General features: G+C 35.2%; 2 protein-coding genes across 5 annotated transcripts in view; one reads left to right on the top strand and one right to left on the bottom strand.

Annotated features, from left to right (window-relative positions):
* Window positions 1-803, top strand: part of LOC106672481 (dynein heavy chain, cytoplasmic) — a 41,723-nt gene extending 40,920 nt beyond the window's left edge. The window contains exon 62 of one of the 2 annotated variants that reach the window (XM_024226197.1): window positions 33-803. In XM_024226197.1, the coding sequence (XP_024081965.1) occupies window positions 33-198 (166 nt within the window). In that variant the 3' untranslated portion in view covers window positions 199-803. The remainder of the gene's footprint in view (window positions 1-32) is intronic. The other variant, XM_014403943.2, reaches the window with a different exon arrangement.
* Window positions 804-2,653: 1,850 nt separating this feature from the next.
* LOC106672480 (multiple coagulation factor deficiency protein 2 homolog) overlaps window positions 2,654-15,444 on the bottom strand; it is a 78,268-nt gene continuing 65,477 nt past the window's right edge. The window contains exons 1-5 of one of the 3 annotated variants that reach the window (XM_014403941.2): window positions 12,805-12,859; window positions 3,243-3,424; window positions 3,090-3,176; window positions 2,878-3,032; window positions 2,654-2,808 (exon numbers count right to left, since the gene is read on the bottom strand). In XM_014403941.2, the coding sequence (XP_014259427.1) occupies window positions 2,684-2,808; window positions 2,878-3,032; window positions 3,090-3,176; window positions 3,243-3,385 (510 nt within the window). In that variant the 5' untranslated portion in view covers window positions 3,386-3,424; window positions 12,805-12,859 and the 3' untranslated portion in view covers window positions 2,654-2,683. Of the gene's footprint in view, window positions 2,809-2,877; window positions 3,033-3,089; window positions 3,177-3,242; window positions 3,425-9,302; window positions 9,335-12,804; window positions 12,860-15,444 lie in introns of those variants that run through there. The other 2 variants (XM_024226188.1, XM_024226189.1) reach the window with 2 other exon arrangements.

The following is a 15,444-nucleotide window of genomic DNA, read 5'->3' as shown; positions in this document are numbered from 1 at the left end:
AAAGGGTTATTATCATTTTATTTTTTTCTCAGAGCTGGAAGTGATAGCAATGCGGGAAAATTATCCCTTCCTGTGTATCTGAATTCTACGAGGTGCGAACTATTGTTCACCGTCGACTTGAACATCGCTCCGGGACAAGACGCCCACAGTTTTTACGAGAGGGGAGTCGCCCTTCTCACATCGACTGCACTTAACTAATTCTATAACAGATTTATTTTCGTTTTTAGTTTAAGTTTGAAATTAGCCTTTCTTCCATGATCCTGTGTGTGGATGAGAAACAGTTTTTTATTGTACATATTTTTGTAAGTGTTTCTATATATTTTTTTTCCTTGCTCGTTTCAGTTAAATTATTAATATTTATACATGGGATGTAAAACGGTGATTAAAATAGAATAATAGGGACAAAATATTTAAAAGGGCTAATCTCTCACTTAAAATTTGGAATCAACGCTTTTTATCGATTTGGTTAAAGAGGAAAAGCCGATATACTTATAAACTTACTTGTTATTTTGTTCAGTGATATGCGCACATTAATATTACTAAGTACATTAAAATAAAATTTGATATTTTTATTTATTCTATTTATATTGTAAATAATTCCATGGGAATGCTAGCATTAGAACCGAGCAATTCTTGTTAATTTATATTTTATCAGACATAAGGAAAAAGCCATTGTTTAATTATTTATATTGTTGTTTAATTATTTTTATATAGAAATGTCTATTGTGATTTAGCCTGTATGCTTTTGTTTACTTCTTATATAAATTCTTAATTCAAAATATACACAGGAATTTTAACTTGTTTATTATTTACTTTTTGAAGCAATTAATTCCGGGTTCATGACAGTCTCATCTAATTGAGAAAGTAAAAAACATTTTAACAAGCATAAAATAAATACAATTACAAGGCTTTGTTAAAAAATAAATAAATAAATAATTTGTTATGCAGCCTTGTTAAGATTTCTCCTACCCATAATAAATTGTAAAACTTTTTTAGTCTTGAAAATTTATTTAAATTTAAAAAAAATATGGTCTGTGTAAAGCTGTCTTTTCAGCCTGTATTTTATTTTCAGTCCAAACTCCAGTACAATAAAACTTGCCAAAACAGACTCGGGCACTACATTTATAGTTTTTTCAATGAAATAGTCTCTTATAAGCGGACAATTCATTCAGTTAAATTTTTTCAGACAGGGCAGTTAGTTGATTCAACTAATTGAACAGGCGTTTGAGGATAGTTATAGATGATGTTCAACAAGCTACTTTTATCTTTTCTTTTTAATATTTTCGATTTTAGGATGCTAAAACGTGTGGTCTGAATATATTCTCGGCTGCTACGTGAACCCCCAGCCTATATTTTGCATTTTGCAAGGGGAAGTTAGTGTCCGAGTGGATCGAGGTCACAATAGCTCAAGTGGTAGAGCAGCGGCGTATCAAGCCAAAGATCGTGGGTTCGAATCCCGCTCGTGCCATTGACTTTTTTATCTCAACTGAAAACCTTAATTAATTGTAAGATTAAAAAGAGTGAAGCTTTTATAGGGAAGGAGCTGTAGTTGTGAGAAAGTTCTCGTTTCCTGATTATGTAACAATGATTAACCCACTATTTTCTTTGTCTGGATTTTTTTGCTTCTCTTCTTGCAGTTACTCCTGGTTCCTTGGGTACTAACATCTACTGAACTCCCTCTGGAAAAGAAGTTGATTCCTTGCGTGGTGAGAAACCAGCCAAGAAAAGCATTCACATCTTGTTATTGAGTCAACCAAAATCCTCATCAGTTCTCAAATTGTCATTGTGACAAACCAATTTGTAGATTAGCGTGAAAAAAAATTCTGTCAGAAATAGAGTCGAAATTATGTACCATAAGAAAAAGAATATTAATCAAATTAATTTTTTTAGTAATAAATAAATTTATTGATAAGATTTCTGTATACATGTAATACAAATTATTAATATGTATGATTATGATATTAAAAAAATTAATTCTGCATAATGAACCCTTCTAATAAGAGGACAAAATTTTATTCGTCAGTGATAGTCCATTTTTGGGCAGGCATATCATACAATTTATTCTGCTCTTATTATGTTTTAAAAAGAAATTAAGCTTCTGAACATTTTCTTTTCTATTTTATATTGAAGGGGTCTAGTGGTCCTGGGTATGAATAATATGTAGAAAATAAACAGTTTGACCCCTCATTGGCAACACCTAACAGCATTATCACAGTAATTATTTTACTTTAATAAAGAAATGGATGCGACCATGATGGCCCAGAGGGTTGAGGAGTATTCTCGCGATTCATTATTTATTGATCAACTAAAGTTGAATGAAATCTATTGTGAACGTTTGGTTCAACTTTTTAGTTGTAGTTTCAGATAGAAAAGAATGTCTCGGATTGAAAAGAAATGTTGACTTGAATGATAAAAATTTGCCTTGTTCAAACATTATTAGTTCATTAACTAAAAAACTTGATCACTGTTGAACAGAAAGTGCTCATGACAAATTTTGTTCAATTGTAGTAATGAACAAAAGTTAAATTTTGAGCATGTGATGAGACTCTCATACTTTTTGACTCTCTGTCCACCAGTAAAACAACACAAAAACAACCTGCATTAAGAATAAATAAAATTAACAAACTATTTATTTGTTTTGTTAGTTGTTTATTTTGTGCAACGAACTTTCTACAATTTAATTTCATTCATTCTTTATAAATTTCTTTTTTTTAGATTGATCTTTTTGCCGTCCAATTACATATTCCATGTAGCTAAGATATCCATCTTTGTCCACATCGTCTTCAGCTAGAACTTGATCGATCATCTCTAAAAGTATAAACATGTTTAGCAATGGGTTCTCTACAGTCTACATACAAGTTGGATTTATCAACCTACCTACTACATATCCAAAATCGGTTTCAATATTTAACTTTTTGTTTTCGCTCTGTTCTTCCAGGTTGTTTCCCAATTTTAAATGTTCGAATGTATGCCGTATGGCTTGTAAAATTTCAAGACCATCGAGCTTTGTGTTGTTATCAAAATCATGAATTCTGTAAAATTGATTCGGAACAATAAACTACATAAAAATAATGCTTGAGATGTCTCACTTGAAATAATGAAACTCGAGCTCCTCCGGGGTCATTTTCTTCAAATATTCCTCAGAAATTACATTATTAAGATCGTCTTGGATATGTCTAAAGATTCAAGTTTAAAAACAATATAAGTAACATAACAAAATTAACGGGTAGAAAGTTGCTTACTCAACGTCATGAAGAAGTTGACTGTCTTGTGTCAGTTTGGGCCCATCTTGTTTCGGCTTGTAATGAACATGTCCCTGAGGATGATGTGGTCCCCTCAGACCCAACACCAATGTCACCGGTAGGAAAAACAACCAACACAACATTTCATTATCTTCATTAATTCATATTTGACGCTCTTCTTGCTAAAACAGATAAAAACACGACAAAGTCAGTGATTTATTTAGACAAAATTAATTTAAAAAAGGACATTTCTTTTGAAATGTTGTTATCAGCAATGCACACAAACTTCTATAAATTTTGTATATATGCTTTGTATTATGTAGTCATTTCTAGTCTAACTTGCAACACTTCCTACTTAAGGATACTAATTCTTGTTTTATGAGAGGACTATAAACTACACGTCGAAGACAAGGAATCACTTCACAATTCTCCTTTCATACTATTCTCAATTAAAAAGCCAGGGGCTTTGCTGGGATTTGAACCAAGACTGCTTGTTTGGAAAAGACGAGTCAGACGTCCTAACCACTCAGCCACTGTGATCTAAAAATTTCTTACCAACTTAAAGCTTCTTTTTGGACAACTTGAATTTTAGTATAATTAGATGGATACCTATTTGACCATATAGGCGATGCATAGATAAGTATGGGCCTGCATATAGTTGAAAAAATGAGTTTTATTGTACTTCATATTTTGTTGAGGACTTTTTGAAATATTTGAAACATTTTTCTACTCAAAATTTAGTTTATTGTCCATTGTGAATTCCAAGTATTTAACTTTGATCGACTATGGTATGACAACTCTCACATAATGATTAAGTATGGGTGTACACCTAGGTAAAAACGTGTGGTGATTAGTGACCGTTAATCGATAATTATTCAGAAATTGTGAGATGCGGTCTCACAATTTCTGAATAACTAGGTAAAAACCTTCGGTTTTTCTGTTATTCAGCTTGATTCTCTATTTTTTGATGTATAGTATTGTGTCCACTAATTAAATAAATAAACCCACACATAGATCTAGAATGTATCTACTCCTAGGGGAACCTTTCACTTTTGCTGTTTTCATCACTTTTTGAAATATTTGAAACATTTTTCTACTCAAAATTTAGTTTATTGTTCATGTGAAGTCCAACCATGGGATGACATCACAGTCATAACCAATGCTCATGGAATGGATCTAGTATGTATCTACCCAAGGGGGAACCTTTCACTTTTGCTGTTATTAAGTCTATTTCTCCACTGTTTGAAATATTTGAAACATTTTTCTACTCCAAGTTTAGTTGTTGTTCATGTGAAGTCCATCATACCTAACCATGGTCAACTGTGGGATGAAATCAAAATTGTAACCAATGTTCACGGAATGCATCTAGTATGGGTTTACATCTAGAGGGAAAAATCAATATTTTTCTGTTTGTTTCTTTACTTTTTGAAGTATTTAAAACATTTTCTACTCAAAATTTTATTGTTGCCCATGTAAGGCCAAGGTATTTTACTCTGGTCGACTATGGGAAGTTATAACCTCAAAGTCGTTACCAACTCTCATATAATGGGTCTAGTATGGGTTTACACCTAGGGGAAAAAATCTAATTTTTCTGTTATATATATTATTACATATATTATTCGGCCTCTTTCTCTCTCCCTCTCCCTCCCTCTCCCTCCCTCCCTCTCNCTCTCTCTCTCTCTCTCTCTCTCTCTCTCTCTCTCTCTCTCTCTCTCTCTCTCTCTGTCTCTCTCTCTCTTCCCCCGTTGGCATTAATTCTTTAGATATGATAATAATTCAGTAAGAACTCGTACCACAGTCTCAAATGCAAACAGTGCTAAGCCCGAAGAATATTTGATTTTTTATTGTCATTTATTTAGAATTGTAATGTTGTAGGACCCAGATCGTGTCCCTGGGGAACACCTGCTCCGAATCTCTCTTAGAATGACTGTACCCCTCGAACACATAAACTGTTCTGCCTGCCACTTATAAGGTGTGTGATATATTTAGTAAAACCATTCTGATGAGTGTCACCGCACTGAGATAATTGAAAATTATCCACAATTTCCACAACCTGATAAAACTGGCAGAAGAAGCAGAAAGGGACGATTCTTCTTGAGGTCTTCAATTTTTTATTAATTAATGACAGGAACAAAACTTATAAAAATAAATGTTAGCCTATATTTGCATTAAAATTGGGTGATTTCTTCTTTAAAATCTTTTAAATCTTGCAGGTTGACGAACCTATAGTTTTCTTTCACTGATTATGTATGTCAGATCAGTAACTACATATTTTAATGTTCAATATATATACATGGAACGATTATTCGTTGGATTATCCACGTTTTACTGCTTATTCTATTTTATAAGTCAGAATATATGTCATAATTCGGTATAAGATTTACAAAAACCAGCAAAATAGCATAAAAATGGCGTGATTCTTCCATGTACCAGGGAAGAAGCATTATTAACTATTTTAGGCAACGAAGAGATATCCTTTTTAAACATTGACTGTAGTCAATAGAGAAAAGATAAAAATCATATAAGTAATCCTTGCATTCTGTTTGAACTTTGATATATATAATTCAGTCAGTCTGATGCCTCATTTGATATTCACGAAGGGTTTGGGAAAGGATAGTTTTTTGTAAGAGGAAACCGTGTCAGGATAAAGGCTTTCAATATCGCCGGGTAGAAAATGTCACATATTGCTCTCGGGACCCTTTAAAAACTTGAACAATCGCACTTGTTGACTCGGCCTGTGTCCATTTGCAGGCATGTGTGCATTTCCTCCCCGCTCTCCCCGTTTTATCCGGTAATTATAATTCGATCCGCTGTTGCGGTAATGATAACATCAAGGGATAATGAAAGAGAGGGGTTAGGTGACTGCAGATTAGCCTGATGTAGGGTGTCGGGTATTCAAATGCAGATCTGCACCTGCTCTTCCACTTGTCCCTGCCCGGACGTGCCATTACTCTCTGAAATCGGGGATAATCCGACCCCCAAACCTCAAATTCGAGTTAAGCACGATCCTCCATTTACAAACATTATCTCTAATGTGTCTTCTTACTTCCAAGGGTACAACTAGTACGGGAAAAAGAAAACCGAAGGCATTCGAATGATTCAAAAGCACCATTTACCAGAAAAAAAAATAAAGCACAGATTTTTCTTCTAGTTGTTCTTATAAAGACCAAACAGCACTCGTACTTGTCCTTTTCCAGGTTTCTCTATAACTTCCATGACAGACTTCGGCCATCGTACCAGAAACACCCACTTTTGAATAAGTACCAAATAACGCACAAACCTGAAGATACAACTAAAAGTGGCGAAATAGCTAAAATACCAGAACAAATCATTGTGTTGGCGTGCTGGACAGACCTAACTCTCAATATGGCAAGAAAACTACGGCGAAGAGCTTCTGACATATTAAAACAGCGAGAATAGGAGGACCAGGGTGATCATGAAGGAATCACACTTTGAAATTAGAAACTAGGTGGGGTTGAGGTGGGTGGTAGAGCAGCCGAAGGTCGTGGGTTCGAATCCCTCTCGTGCCATTAACTTATTTTCATCTCATCTAAAAACCTTAATTAATTGTCATGTATTAATTGGTCAAGCGGACCACGAAAGTAGTGAATAGAAACTAGGTGAGAACGACGAAATTCGGTAATGGGGTTAAATGATCTTATAATCTCCAGTGGTTGAACTAAGAAGCCATTAGAATCCATAAAAAGGACACGAAGACGAGAGACACACAGAACAACCATTGATGAATTACGAGTTCCCACTTAAAAAGCCGAAAAAATCCTCTCTTACAATCTTCATTGGCAAAAGAAAGCATTGCATCTGATCAAAAAAACACACGATGAAACGTACATGCATCTCTCAATGATGATGACGGAGCTAAACCTCATCTGGCGGACCAAAATCTCGATGAACGACTTAAGGATCTATCCAAGAAGATTAATTTTTGATTTATTCCGTTTAAAAAGTTGGCCAGGGGAATTATGTATGTAATTACTTGAAGTTTGGTCGCTGTCTCGCCATCCTCAGAGCTGTCTCAAACCACAAAAATTATTTTTTTCATTTTCAAGGTTTACCAAATAACTTTCGGGGTGGAAGTCAACCATCGCGCAGGAATAAGGAATTAAGTGTATATAAAAAAACGCACAAACCTATCACTGAAGTGGCGAGAAGCCGAAACGCTAGCTGTCAGATGAGATTAGGCGGCTCAGGATGACCAAGTTACGCTACCCTTGAAATTAGGAAATAGATGGGAAAGACGAAATTCAGCAAGGGCGGGATTCGATATCGTATATTCTCCAGTGTTTGATTTAAAAAGCCATTAGAGCCCATAAAAATGACATGAGACTGGGAGACGCACAGACCAACCATTGACGCATTACCAGTTCCCCTTCTTTAAAAACGCCGAAACACAATAATTATTGTATAATCTTCGTTGAATTAATCACAACTTATCAAAAGGACACACGATGAAACACATACAAGCATCCTCCTCTGATGATGGCGGATGTCAAAACTAGTCTGGCAGAACATAACCGCGTGGATAGACATACAGATCCTCGACGACTTTATTATTTATTCGATTTAAAAAAGTGTTGTTTGGTCTGCGATCCCTCTAAGGATGACACAATTTCTCTGGCCAGCTTTTTAAACTGAATAAATCAAAAACCCGTCTTCTCGGAATGATTTCAGATGATCGGAGGACTTCAAACACAATTAAATTGACCGGCTAGAGTTATGAAGATCGCATTTCATTTTCCGCTCCGTGCAAGCCAACGGGAGAGAATGAAGGGGCCGAGGACGCCTTTTGGTCGTTCCGGGGGGCCTTGGAGCCAGAATTACCGACCGGACGGAGTTGGGGTTCCTGGGTCTCCCCTTTCCTACCCTCCCTTTTTCTGAATCTATTTAGCAGAGCCTATCCAGCAGAGGTAACTAAATCATCTGTGAGTCAGTCTGCAGTCTGTCATCTTTTAGTGACTGACAAATGTCACTTTACGGACACCCACTACAACCACTCAACGCTAGTTCATTCATATGGAAATACCTGAGGGGCCGGACTGCTATTATTCTTTAGCCTCTATTCAATAGTACGGTCATCACCATATTAAATTTCTTACTCATTTCTTCGAAACTGAATTCAATCTGTTCTTTGTTTTAACTAAATTTCTAGAAAAAAAAGACCTTTTGTTTTTAATTGTATCATACCGACTCGTTTCAAACATTAAGGGGCTTGAGAGAGTAACTACTCTCAAATATTTACATTTTTATTAAATTTCACTCCTTTTCGGGAAATTTGAAATAAATAAAATAAAAATCTAATTACCGGAAGTGAATAATTTATTAAATAGCGTCAGTATGATGGATGATTGATTAGTTCTCACCCATAACAGATTTGGCAAAATTGTCATATATTTTCATAATAGATCCATTAAAGTTCTCAAAGACACAATAGACAATTAAAAATTTTAGTAAAGAACAAAAAATTCCATTTGTTTACTGTTTTCAGTTAATCTACTCGATAATAAGTGAAAAACTACAGATTTGTCTCAGTGAATACAACGCTTGAATTTTTATATGTTTTATAATTTAATTTCTCAAAGTCATTATTGGCTGGTTTATCAAAATCTTCAATCAAAATTCTAATTTTGTTTTTAGTTTTAGGGCCTGCAAACGACATTGGTCATCGCCAGTCCTCTCTTTCTTAGCTTTTCTTTTCTTTCTCACGTTCTAGACCTACTAATTTATTTACCTGTTTTTCCAGCCGAGTTATGATGTATGATATAAAGGTAACCAACTCTTTCTTTTCTTTATTCTATTGCTAGCCTCTCTGTACCTGAGGGCCTCGTTAATTATGGATAAAATAAAGCATATAGCAAACAAAAATACACAGAAACAAGATAAAACCATGATAGTCTGGTTAGCATTCACACTACCCCAGAGTGCTCAATATATAATATTGGGATTTTCCCTTCATTCACTCTAATAAATTTCATTCATACGCCTGAATTCGTTCAAACTATCACAGGGTATTTGATACTTTTTAAAAGGGTAGTTCCTACTCACAGTAAGTTGTTTTGCAACGATCCGGATTTCGAGCCTTTTAGCTTATCATCAGGTTGAAGGACTTCTACAACCACGTCTCTCGACATGAATTGCCAAAGTGAACCGCTGATACCTCCGCCAACGCGACGTTCCAATTATCAGCTGGTTTTTTTAATAACGCTCAATTTGAACGTGCGAAACGCGGAAATTATAACACAAATAAATATTAGAATAATAAATTCTTAATATTACTATAAATTAATATAAAAGTAATAACAAATTAAAATAATTAGATTAATTATTTGGATGTTTGATATTATTTATGTACATATTTAAAATGGGAGGTAGATCAAAATATGTTATATCATTAATGTATTTATCACCATGTTCAATTTTACATTTTTAATTTCAAATTTCTCAAACCAATCTAGTTCTTTCCCTTTGTTGAAACTATGTAACACTCTTGTATTTAAATTTGAATTGAAATTATGTTTAGTTTCTTTTAGATGGTCCTTAAATTCCGAAAATTTGCTCGATTTAGGCAAGTGTTCTTTTACTCTTGTTTTTATTTCTCTACCGCTTTGTCCTATATATTTAATATCACAATCATTACAATTGAGTTGGTAAACCCCACTTTTTGCCAAGTTGTCTACTTTGTCTTTAGGTTTTGAGAGGATGTTTTTAAGTGAACCCGTACTTCTAAAAGCTATTCTAAACCCTTCTTGTTTAAAAATTTTACTAACTTTTTGCGATAAATCACCAATGTGTGGCAAACAACGGAAACCTACTGATTCATATGTGGTGGGGTGACTGAGTCCTATTGTTGATTCGTTTAAAGTTAATTTTTTTATTCTTTTAACTAGCAATCTATCAATAAATATTTCTTGATACCCGTTGTTTTTTGCTAAGGTTTTAATAGTTTTTAATTATTTTTTATAGTTATCAGATGTTAACGGAAGTTTTAACATCCGGTCTATGAGCCAAATGAAACCAGCAGCCTTTTGGGACCATGGGTGGGAAGAATCCGCTGGTATCATAGTGTCTGTAGTTGTGGGTTTTCTATATACGTCTATTTCTATTAGGTTGTTTATTATGGACAGTTTTAGGTCTAAAAATTTGATATTCCTCGGGGAATTAAGAATACGCTTGAGAATCATGCTAATAAATTACATTCACACACCAGACTTCGTTGAAACTACCCAAAAGTATATAATATTCCTCGGGGTAATTTCCCCCTCATTCTCGCTAATAAATTACATTCACACGCAGTCTTCATTCAACTACCCCAGGTTATATGATATTCCTCGAGGAATTGAGGATAAGCCTCACCATCCTAAAATCAGTCTCGAAAAGGTTAATGGATCCTTTAAACCCACCATGATTATGGGACCTATTATCGCATACGGTGCGATTTCCCGGGCCGATAAAGTAAAACAGAAAGAACTCACAAAAATACAGAGAAAGGAGAAGATATGGTGACTAATCCTCCACCACTACATTATAATAAAGAAAGCACAAAAAACCATTATTAACACTATTAAAGAGAAACCTCCAACAAGGCTAAAACTTAAATAGAGCAATGATAACTGCCTAATGAAGGACCCATGGGATGGCATGAACAGGATGTTTGAATTCAAGCCAAATTTCCAGATCAAAGTACCAAAAAAGATTGGAAAAGAGAAGCTGTTAAGAACGACACCGTTTGTTGGTACACTGATCTAGACGACAGGAAGGTACGGGACGGGAGTTTTCGGTCCTGAACCAAATACTCAGAACCCAAGGGAAAAAACTCCAGTATTTTCCAGGCCGTAATTCATGCAATTGAGAGATCTACTAGTTCAATTTGAACAAAAAGTTCAAAAACAAGAATATTACTTATCATGTCAGATAGCAGTAAACTCATACACCATTAGCTGGAAGATGGTGCTGAATTGAAAAACTAAATTAAATAAATTAGACATGCAAAATAAAGTTAGATGTAAATGTAGATTAGTTAGAAGTATTTATTAATCGGGGTGTAACATACTGGCCCGTTAAAAGCTATTGTATCCACCGGGCTCTGCCTAAAGCACACCGGTGAATCTCTTCTATGGTCACATTGTTCATCCCAAAGCACCTCCTCCTGCGGGCAAGTGTAGCACCTCAGTTTGTTAATAGGTGCGTTGATGTCTCCTCGGATTCTTTGCGGATTCTGCATGTGCCCTCTTGGATTATACCAATCTTTTTTAAATGTCCATTTAGTTTGCAGTGTCCTGTAAGAATCTGTTTTTTCCTGCTTGCTTTGATACATTCTGTTACTTCTTTCGTTCCGAAATTTGCTAGGAGGTTCTTAAAGTAAAGTTACTAACTGGGTCCCAGGACATGTAGGAGAAGAGGCAAGAGATAGTGGACGCCCTTGCAAGGAAGAGAGCTGCTACATCACTGACAGGTGGCATAGGGATTTACACTATCAATGAGAATCTTAGACAAAAAAGGCTGGATGAAAATGAGGAAACAGTGGAATTGGTACAAACAATCCAAGAATCTTGTAGCGAGTTTAACAAGGAAAGAAACAACAGAATGCTTCAAAGGAAGCAGGATAACACTTGTTTTGTGCAATGAAACAGTAGAAGAAATACAACCGTTGCTATGGCCATATGTTGTTACTGTGAAGCTGCCAGGTTCTATCGCAAGAACTAATCACACGGAAACTATCATCCTTGCCACGACACTTGCTGATAGGTCCTGAGACCTTCCGTGGCATAGGGATTCCATCTATCAATGAGTATGTTAGGCAAATAAGTAGGATGAAAATGAGGGAACAGTGGAATTCACTCATTGGACACAGACAAACCAAGAACCTTCTAGCGAGTTTCAGCAGGAAAGAAACTACTGAATGCAGGATAAACTTCGAGTCCTAACAGGATTCTTAAAAGGAAGGTGCGGATTGAATAGACATAACAGACATATGAAGCGGTTTGTACAACTCAACACGGTACGTGTAGATTCTGCAGAAGAGAACTAACACATCTACTGAAAAAACCGTGGAGCTACACGCCAGCAGGTGGAAATGCTTTGGGAAGTATTACATGACTATAGAAGAAATGCAATTACTGGAACCGGGCCTAATAATGAACCAGATGCTATAGGTACACAACCGGGGATACGATAGCTCTCAAAGAGCCCAGTGCATCACACATCCCGAATGTTACATCTACATACAATTCACAAAGTCATTATTACTGTATCGAAAAGCGCGTTGTTTGATAGTGTCGTATTTTATCAATTATTTTTTGAAAATGAAAATAGTCATGACTTGAAAAAAAGAACTAGGGCTTTAAAAAAGGTTCTATTTGTTGTAATTATTAGTTCGTTCATTAGCGTTAACTTTTGATACAAGTTTTATATTTTATGGTACTTCGACATGCTTAACAAAGCTACTGATTTAACTGACAGCCCTCTGTTTAATTGAACTGTGTATGAAATATTAGAGATGATTTCTATTTTTGTCAACTGATTCCGACGAGACTAGTAAACAACTTACGTGTGACGTCCCTTGATGAAACCTCCGGCTGCGGTTCGAAACGTCAATAATTCTAAATGAAAGGACCCCGGGTTGGCAGGATCGCCGAAAGAGGGCTCGCAGGCGCGTGGGCATCAGTTCCAATTGAACAAGTACGTTTCCGCCGCTTCCGGTCATTTTCCCTTGAGGAATTCGCCGGGTAATTAAATCACATCGGGATTTATAAACCCGTGCCGTGATTTCCAATTGTAATTTGTAATTATTTGAGAAATTCCAAACAAGGTGAAAAATAAACTTTTCGATGGAGGGGGGTTTCGAATTAGTTCACGTCTTCCTTAAAGGACCGACTTCGTTCATAAAAAGTATAAAATAAGAATCAATTTAATTTTATTTTCTTAACCTTCAATTTTTTCGTACATGTTGGATTAAGCAGGAGAATGTTAAGATCACCAGAATTAGCCTAAATGTTCAGGGTGTTCGGCTACTCGGGTTACAAACTTTGCCGGTAGATTCTACATTCAAAATGGAACCAAAAAGTCCTAATTAACTATGGTCTAATCTCAACAGTTTCGGAGATATTTCCCTTTTCTGATTTTTTAAGATATCACGACTTTGCTTCAAATAAAAAAAGACAACTCTAAAACTAAAAGGTTTTGGACAAATCCGTTGGTACCATTGAAAACTACGTTAAATTTCCAATAAGATTTGAAATATGTGTTTTATAGCCAGAACTTTGAATGATAATGTTTTATTAAGTTGATAAACTTACTATGGTGATTCTAAACTACTATTTCCAAACTAGAGACCAACAAATTTCAGATAACATACTCCATTTCATATCTTTTTAGTGGTGTAATTGCTTTGTATACAGATGAAGAAATTGATTAAGGAAAAGAAAAAACCGTGGTTGACGGATTGATTAATAATAATAAACAATAAAAAACTTAAGAAAATTGTGAATGAACTTATTAAACGTTTTTTAATTTGGGTTCGAAACCGAAATAGTGCAAGTGTTTACTTATCTACCAACACGACTGCAAGTTTGAATACAGGATTATTGCATTATTATTCCCTGGGGTAAAAAGAGTTTTAAAATTTAAAATGTTTTTAGTTATCTATTTAATATTTGGTTAACAATATGTTGTAATTTTAAAGGAACAGATCTTGCCCGCTGCTGAAAAACTTAAAATTAAATTAAACGTTCGAGTTACAGTGGCTAATATGAGAAAACGGGTTCGTTTGTGCATTGCGGAGGGTGGAGAACATTTCGAATCAAAGGATGGGTCCTAAGATACTTCCTTGGAGTACCCCTTCATTCCGAGGAGCGACATAGCTGCAGGAGTCTGAGTTTAAAGAAGGATAAATTAAACAAAATAGTGACTTTTATATCGGATTTCACGGCGTACCCAGATGCTAAGCCAACAAGACTGGCAGGTCTTGAAAAATTGATGGCCTCTGTGACTTGATATAAACCGGCTTATAAATTGGCCGATAGTACTTCACAATTTCGATCGGAAAATCGGTATGTTTGTACCTCTCATTCACACTAACAAATTTATTTCTAGTGGATTTTTTAAATACTTGCCCTGCATAGATAAATAATAAAGATAAATTAAAAAATATTGTGACATGAATTAAAATGAAGTACACTTCACTAAAGATCTCCGTGGCCATTTCGAATCCGATTACACGGCATTTGAAAAATGGCAAAAAGGAGGGAAAACATAAGGTGGGGTTGACATAGGAAGTTGATGCCCGAGCGGATCGAGGTAACGATAGCTCAAGTGATAGAGCAGCGGCGTATCTAGCCGAAGATCGTGGGTTCGAATCCCGCTCGTGCCATTAACTTTTTTCATCTCAACTAAAAACCTTAATTAATTATTCCCTATTACGTTTCTAACAGTACAGTTCTGAATGACCTCAAAATACCCTTCGTTAAGAACATAACCCCCAACAAATTGCCTATATTTCATGAAAAACTATGCTCACATTCTAACGCATTAGCCCGATTTATGTCCAACATTATCCAACAATCCAGTAGGGCAACTCAAGCCGAGATGGCTGAGAGACCTCCTTACTAATTTGATCAGAAATCAATCGCTGCTGGCTACCCTCAGGATGTACGTACACGATAAAATTAGATTGTATTTCATTACATATTTTATATAATTTGTTCGGTAATTAAATTAATTACACAAATATATTCATTTAGGAGTCTGTTTGGTTGCTTGACAATTCAGAATAATTGGAAATGATCTATGTAATTTCTAGTTCATTGCCCCGCAGACATCATGAAAATTATTTCACATTATTTCAAAATGTAGTCTGACTTTCATTTTTAAGGAGGTAATGGTTGGAACGATGTTATCTTTAAGATTTTTTTAATTGGCCGATTATTTCTAGTGGATTTTTTGTAACATTATATATTTTTAGTGCTTTTTATAGATATTCCCTGTAGGGGTCTGAGTTTAAGGAAGGATATGTTAAACAATATTGTAACTTTTATATCCGATTTCACGGCGCACCAGATGCTAAACCAACAAGACTGGCAGGTCTTGAAAAATTGATGGCCTCTGTGCCTTGATATAAACCGGCTAATAAACTGAATGAGCTGTGTCAAACAGTCACGAATAAACAGTTAAAGAAACACAAATAAATAAA

This window comes from Cimex lectularius, unplaced genomic scaffold, assembly GCF_000648675.2.
Source record: "Cimex lectularius strain Harlan isolate CLEC.00 unplaced genomic scaffold, Clec_2.1 scaffold64, whole genome shotgun sequence".
Taxonomy (NCBI): Eukaryota; Metazoa; Arthropoda; class Insecta; order Hemiptera; family Cimicidae; genus Cimex; species Cimex lectularius.
Note: the sequence above shows the minus strand (reverse complement) of the source record. Positions and strands in the feature narration are given on the sequence as shown.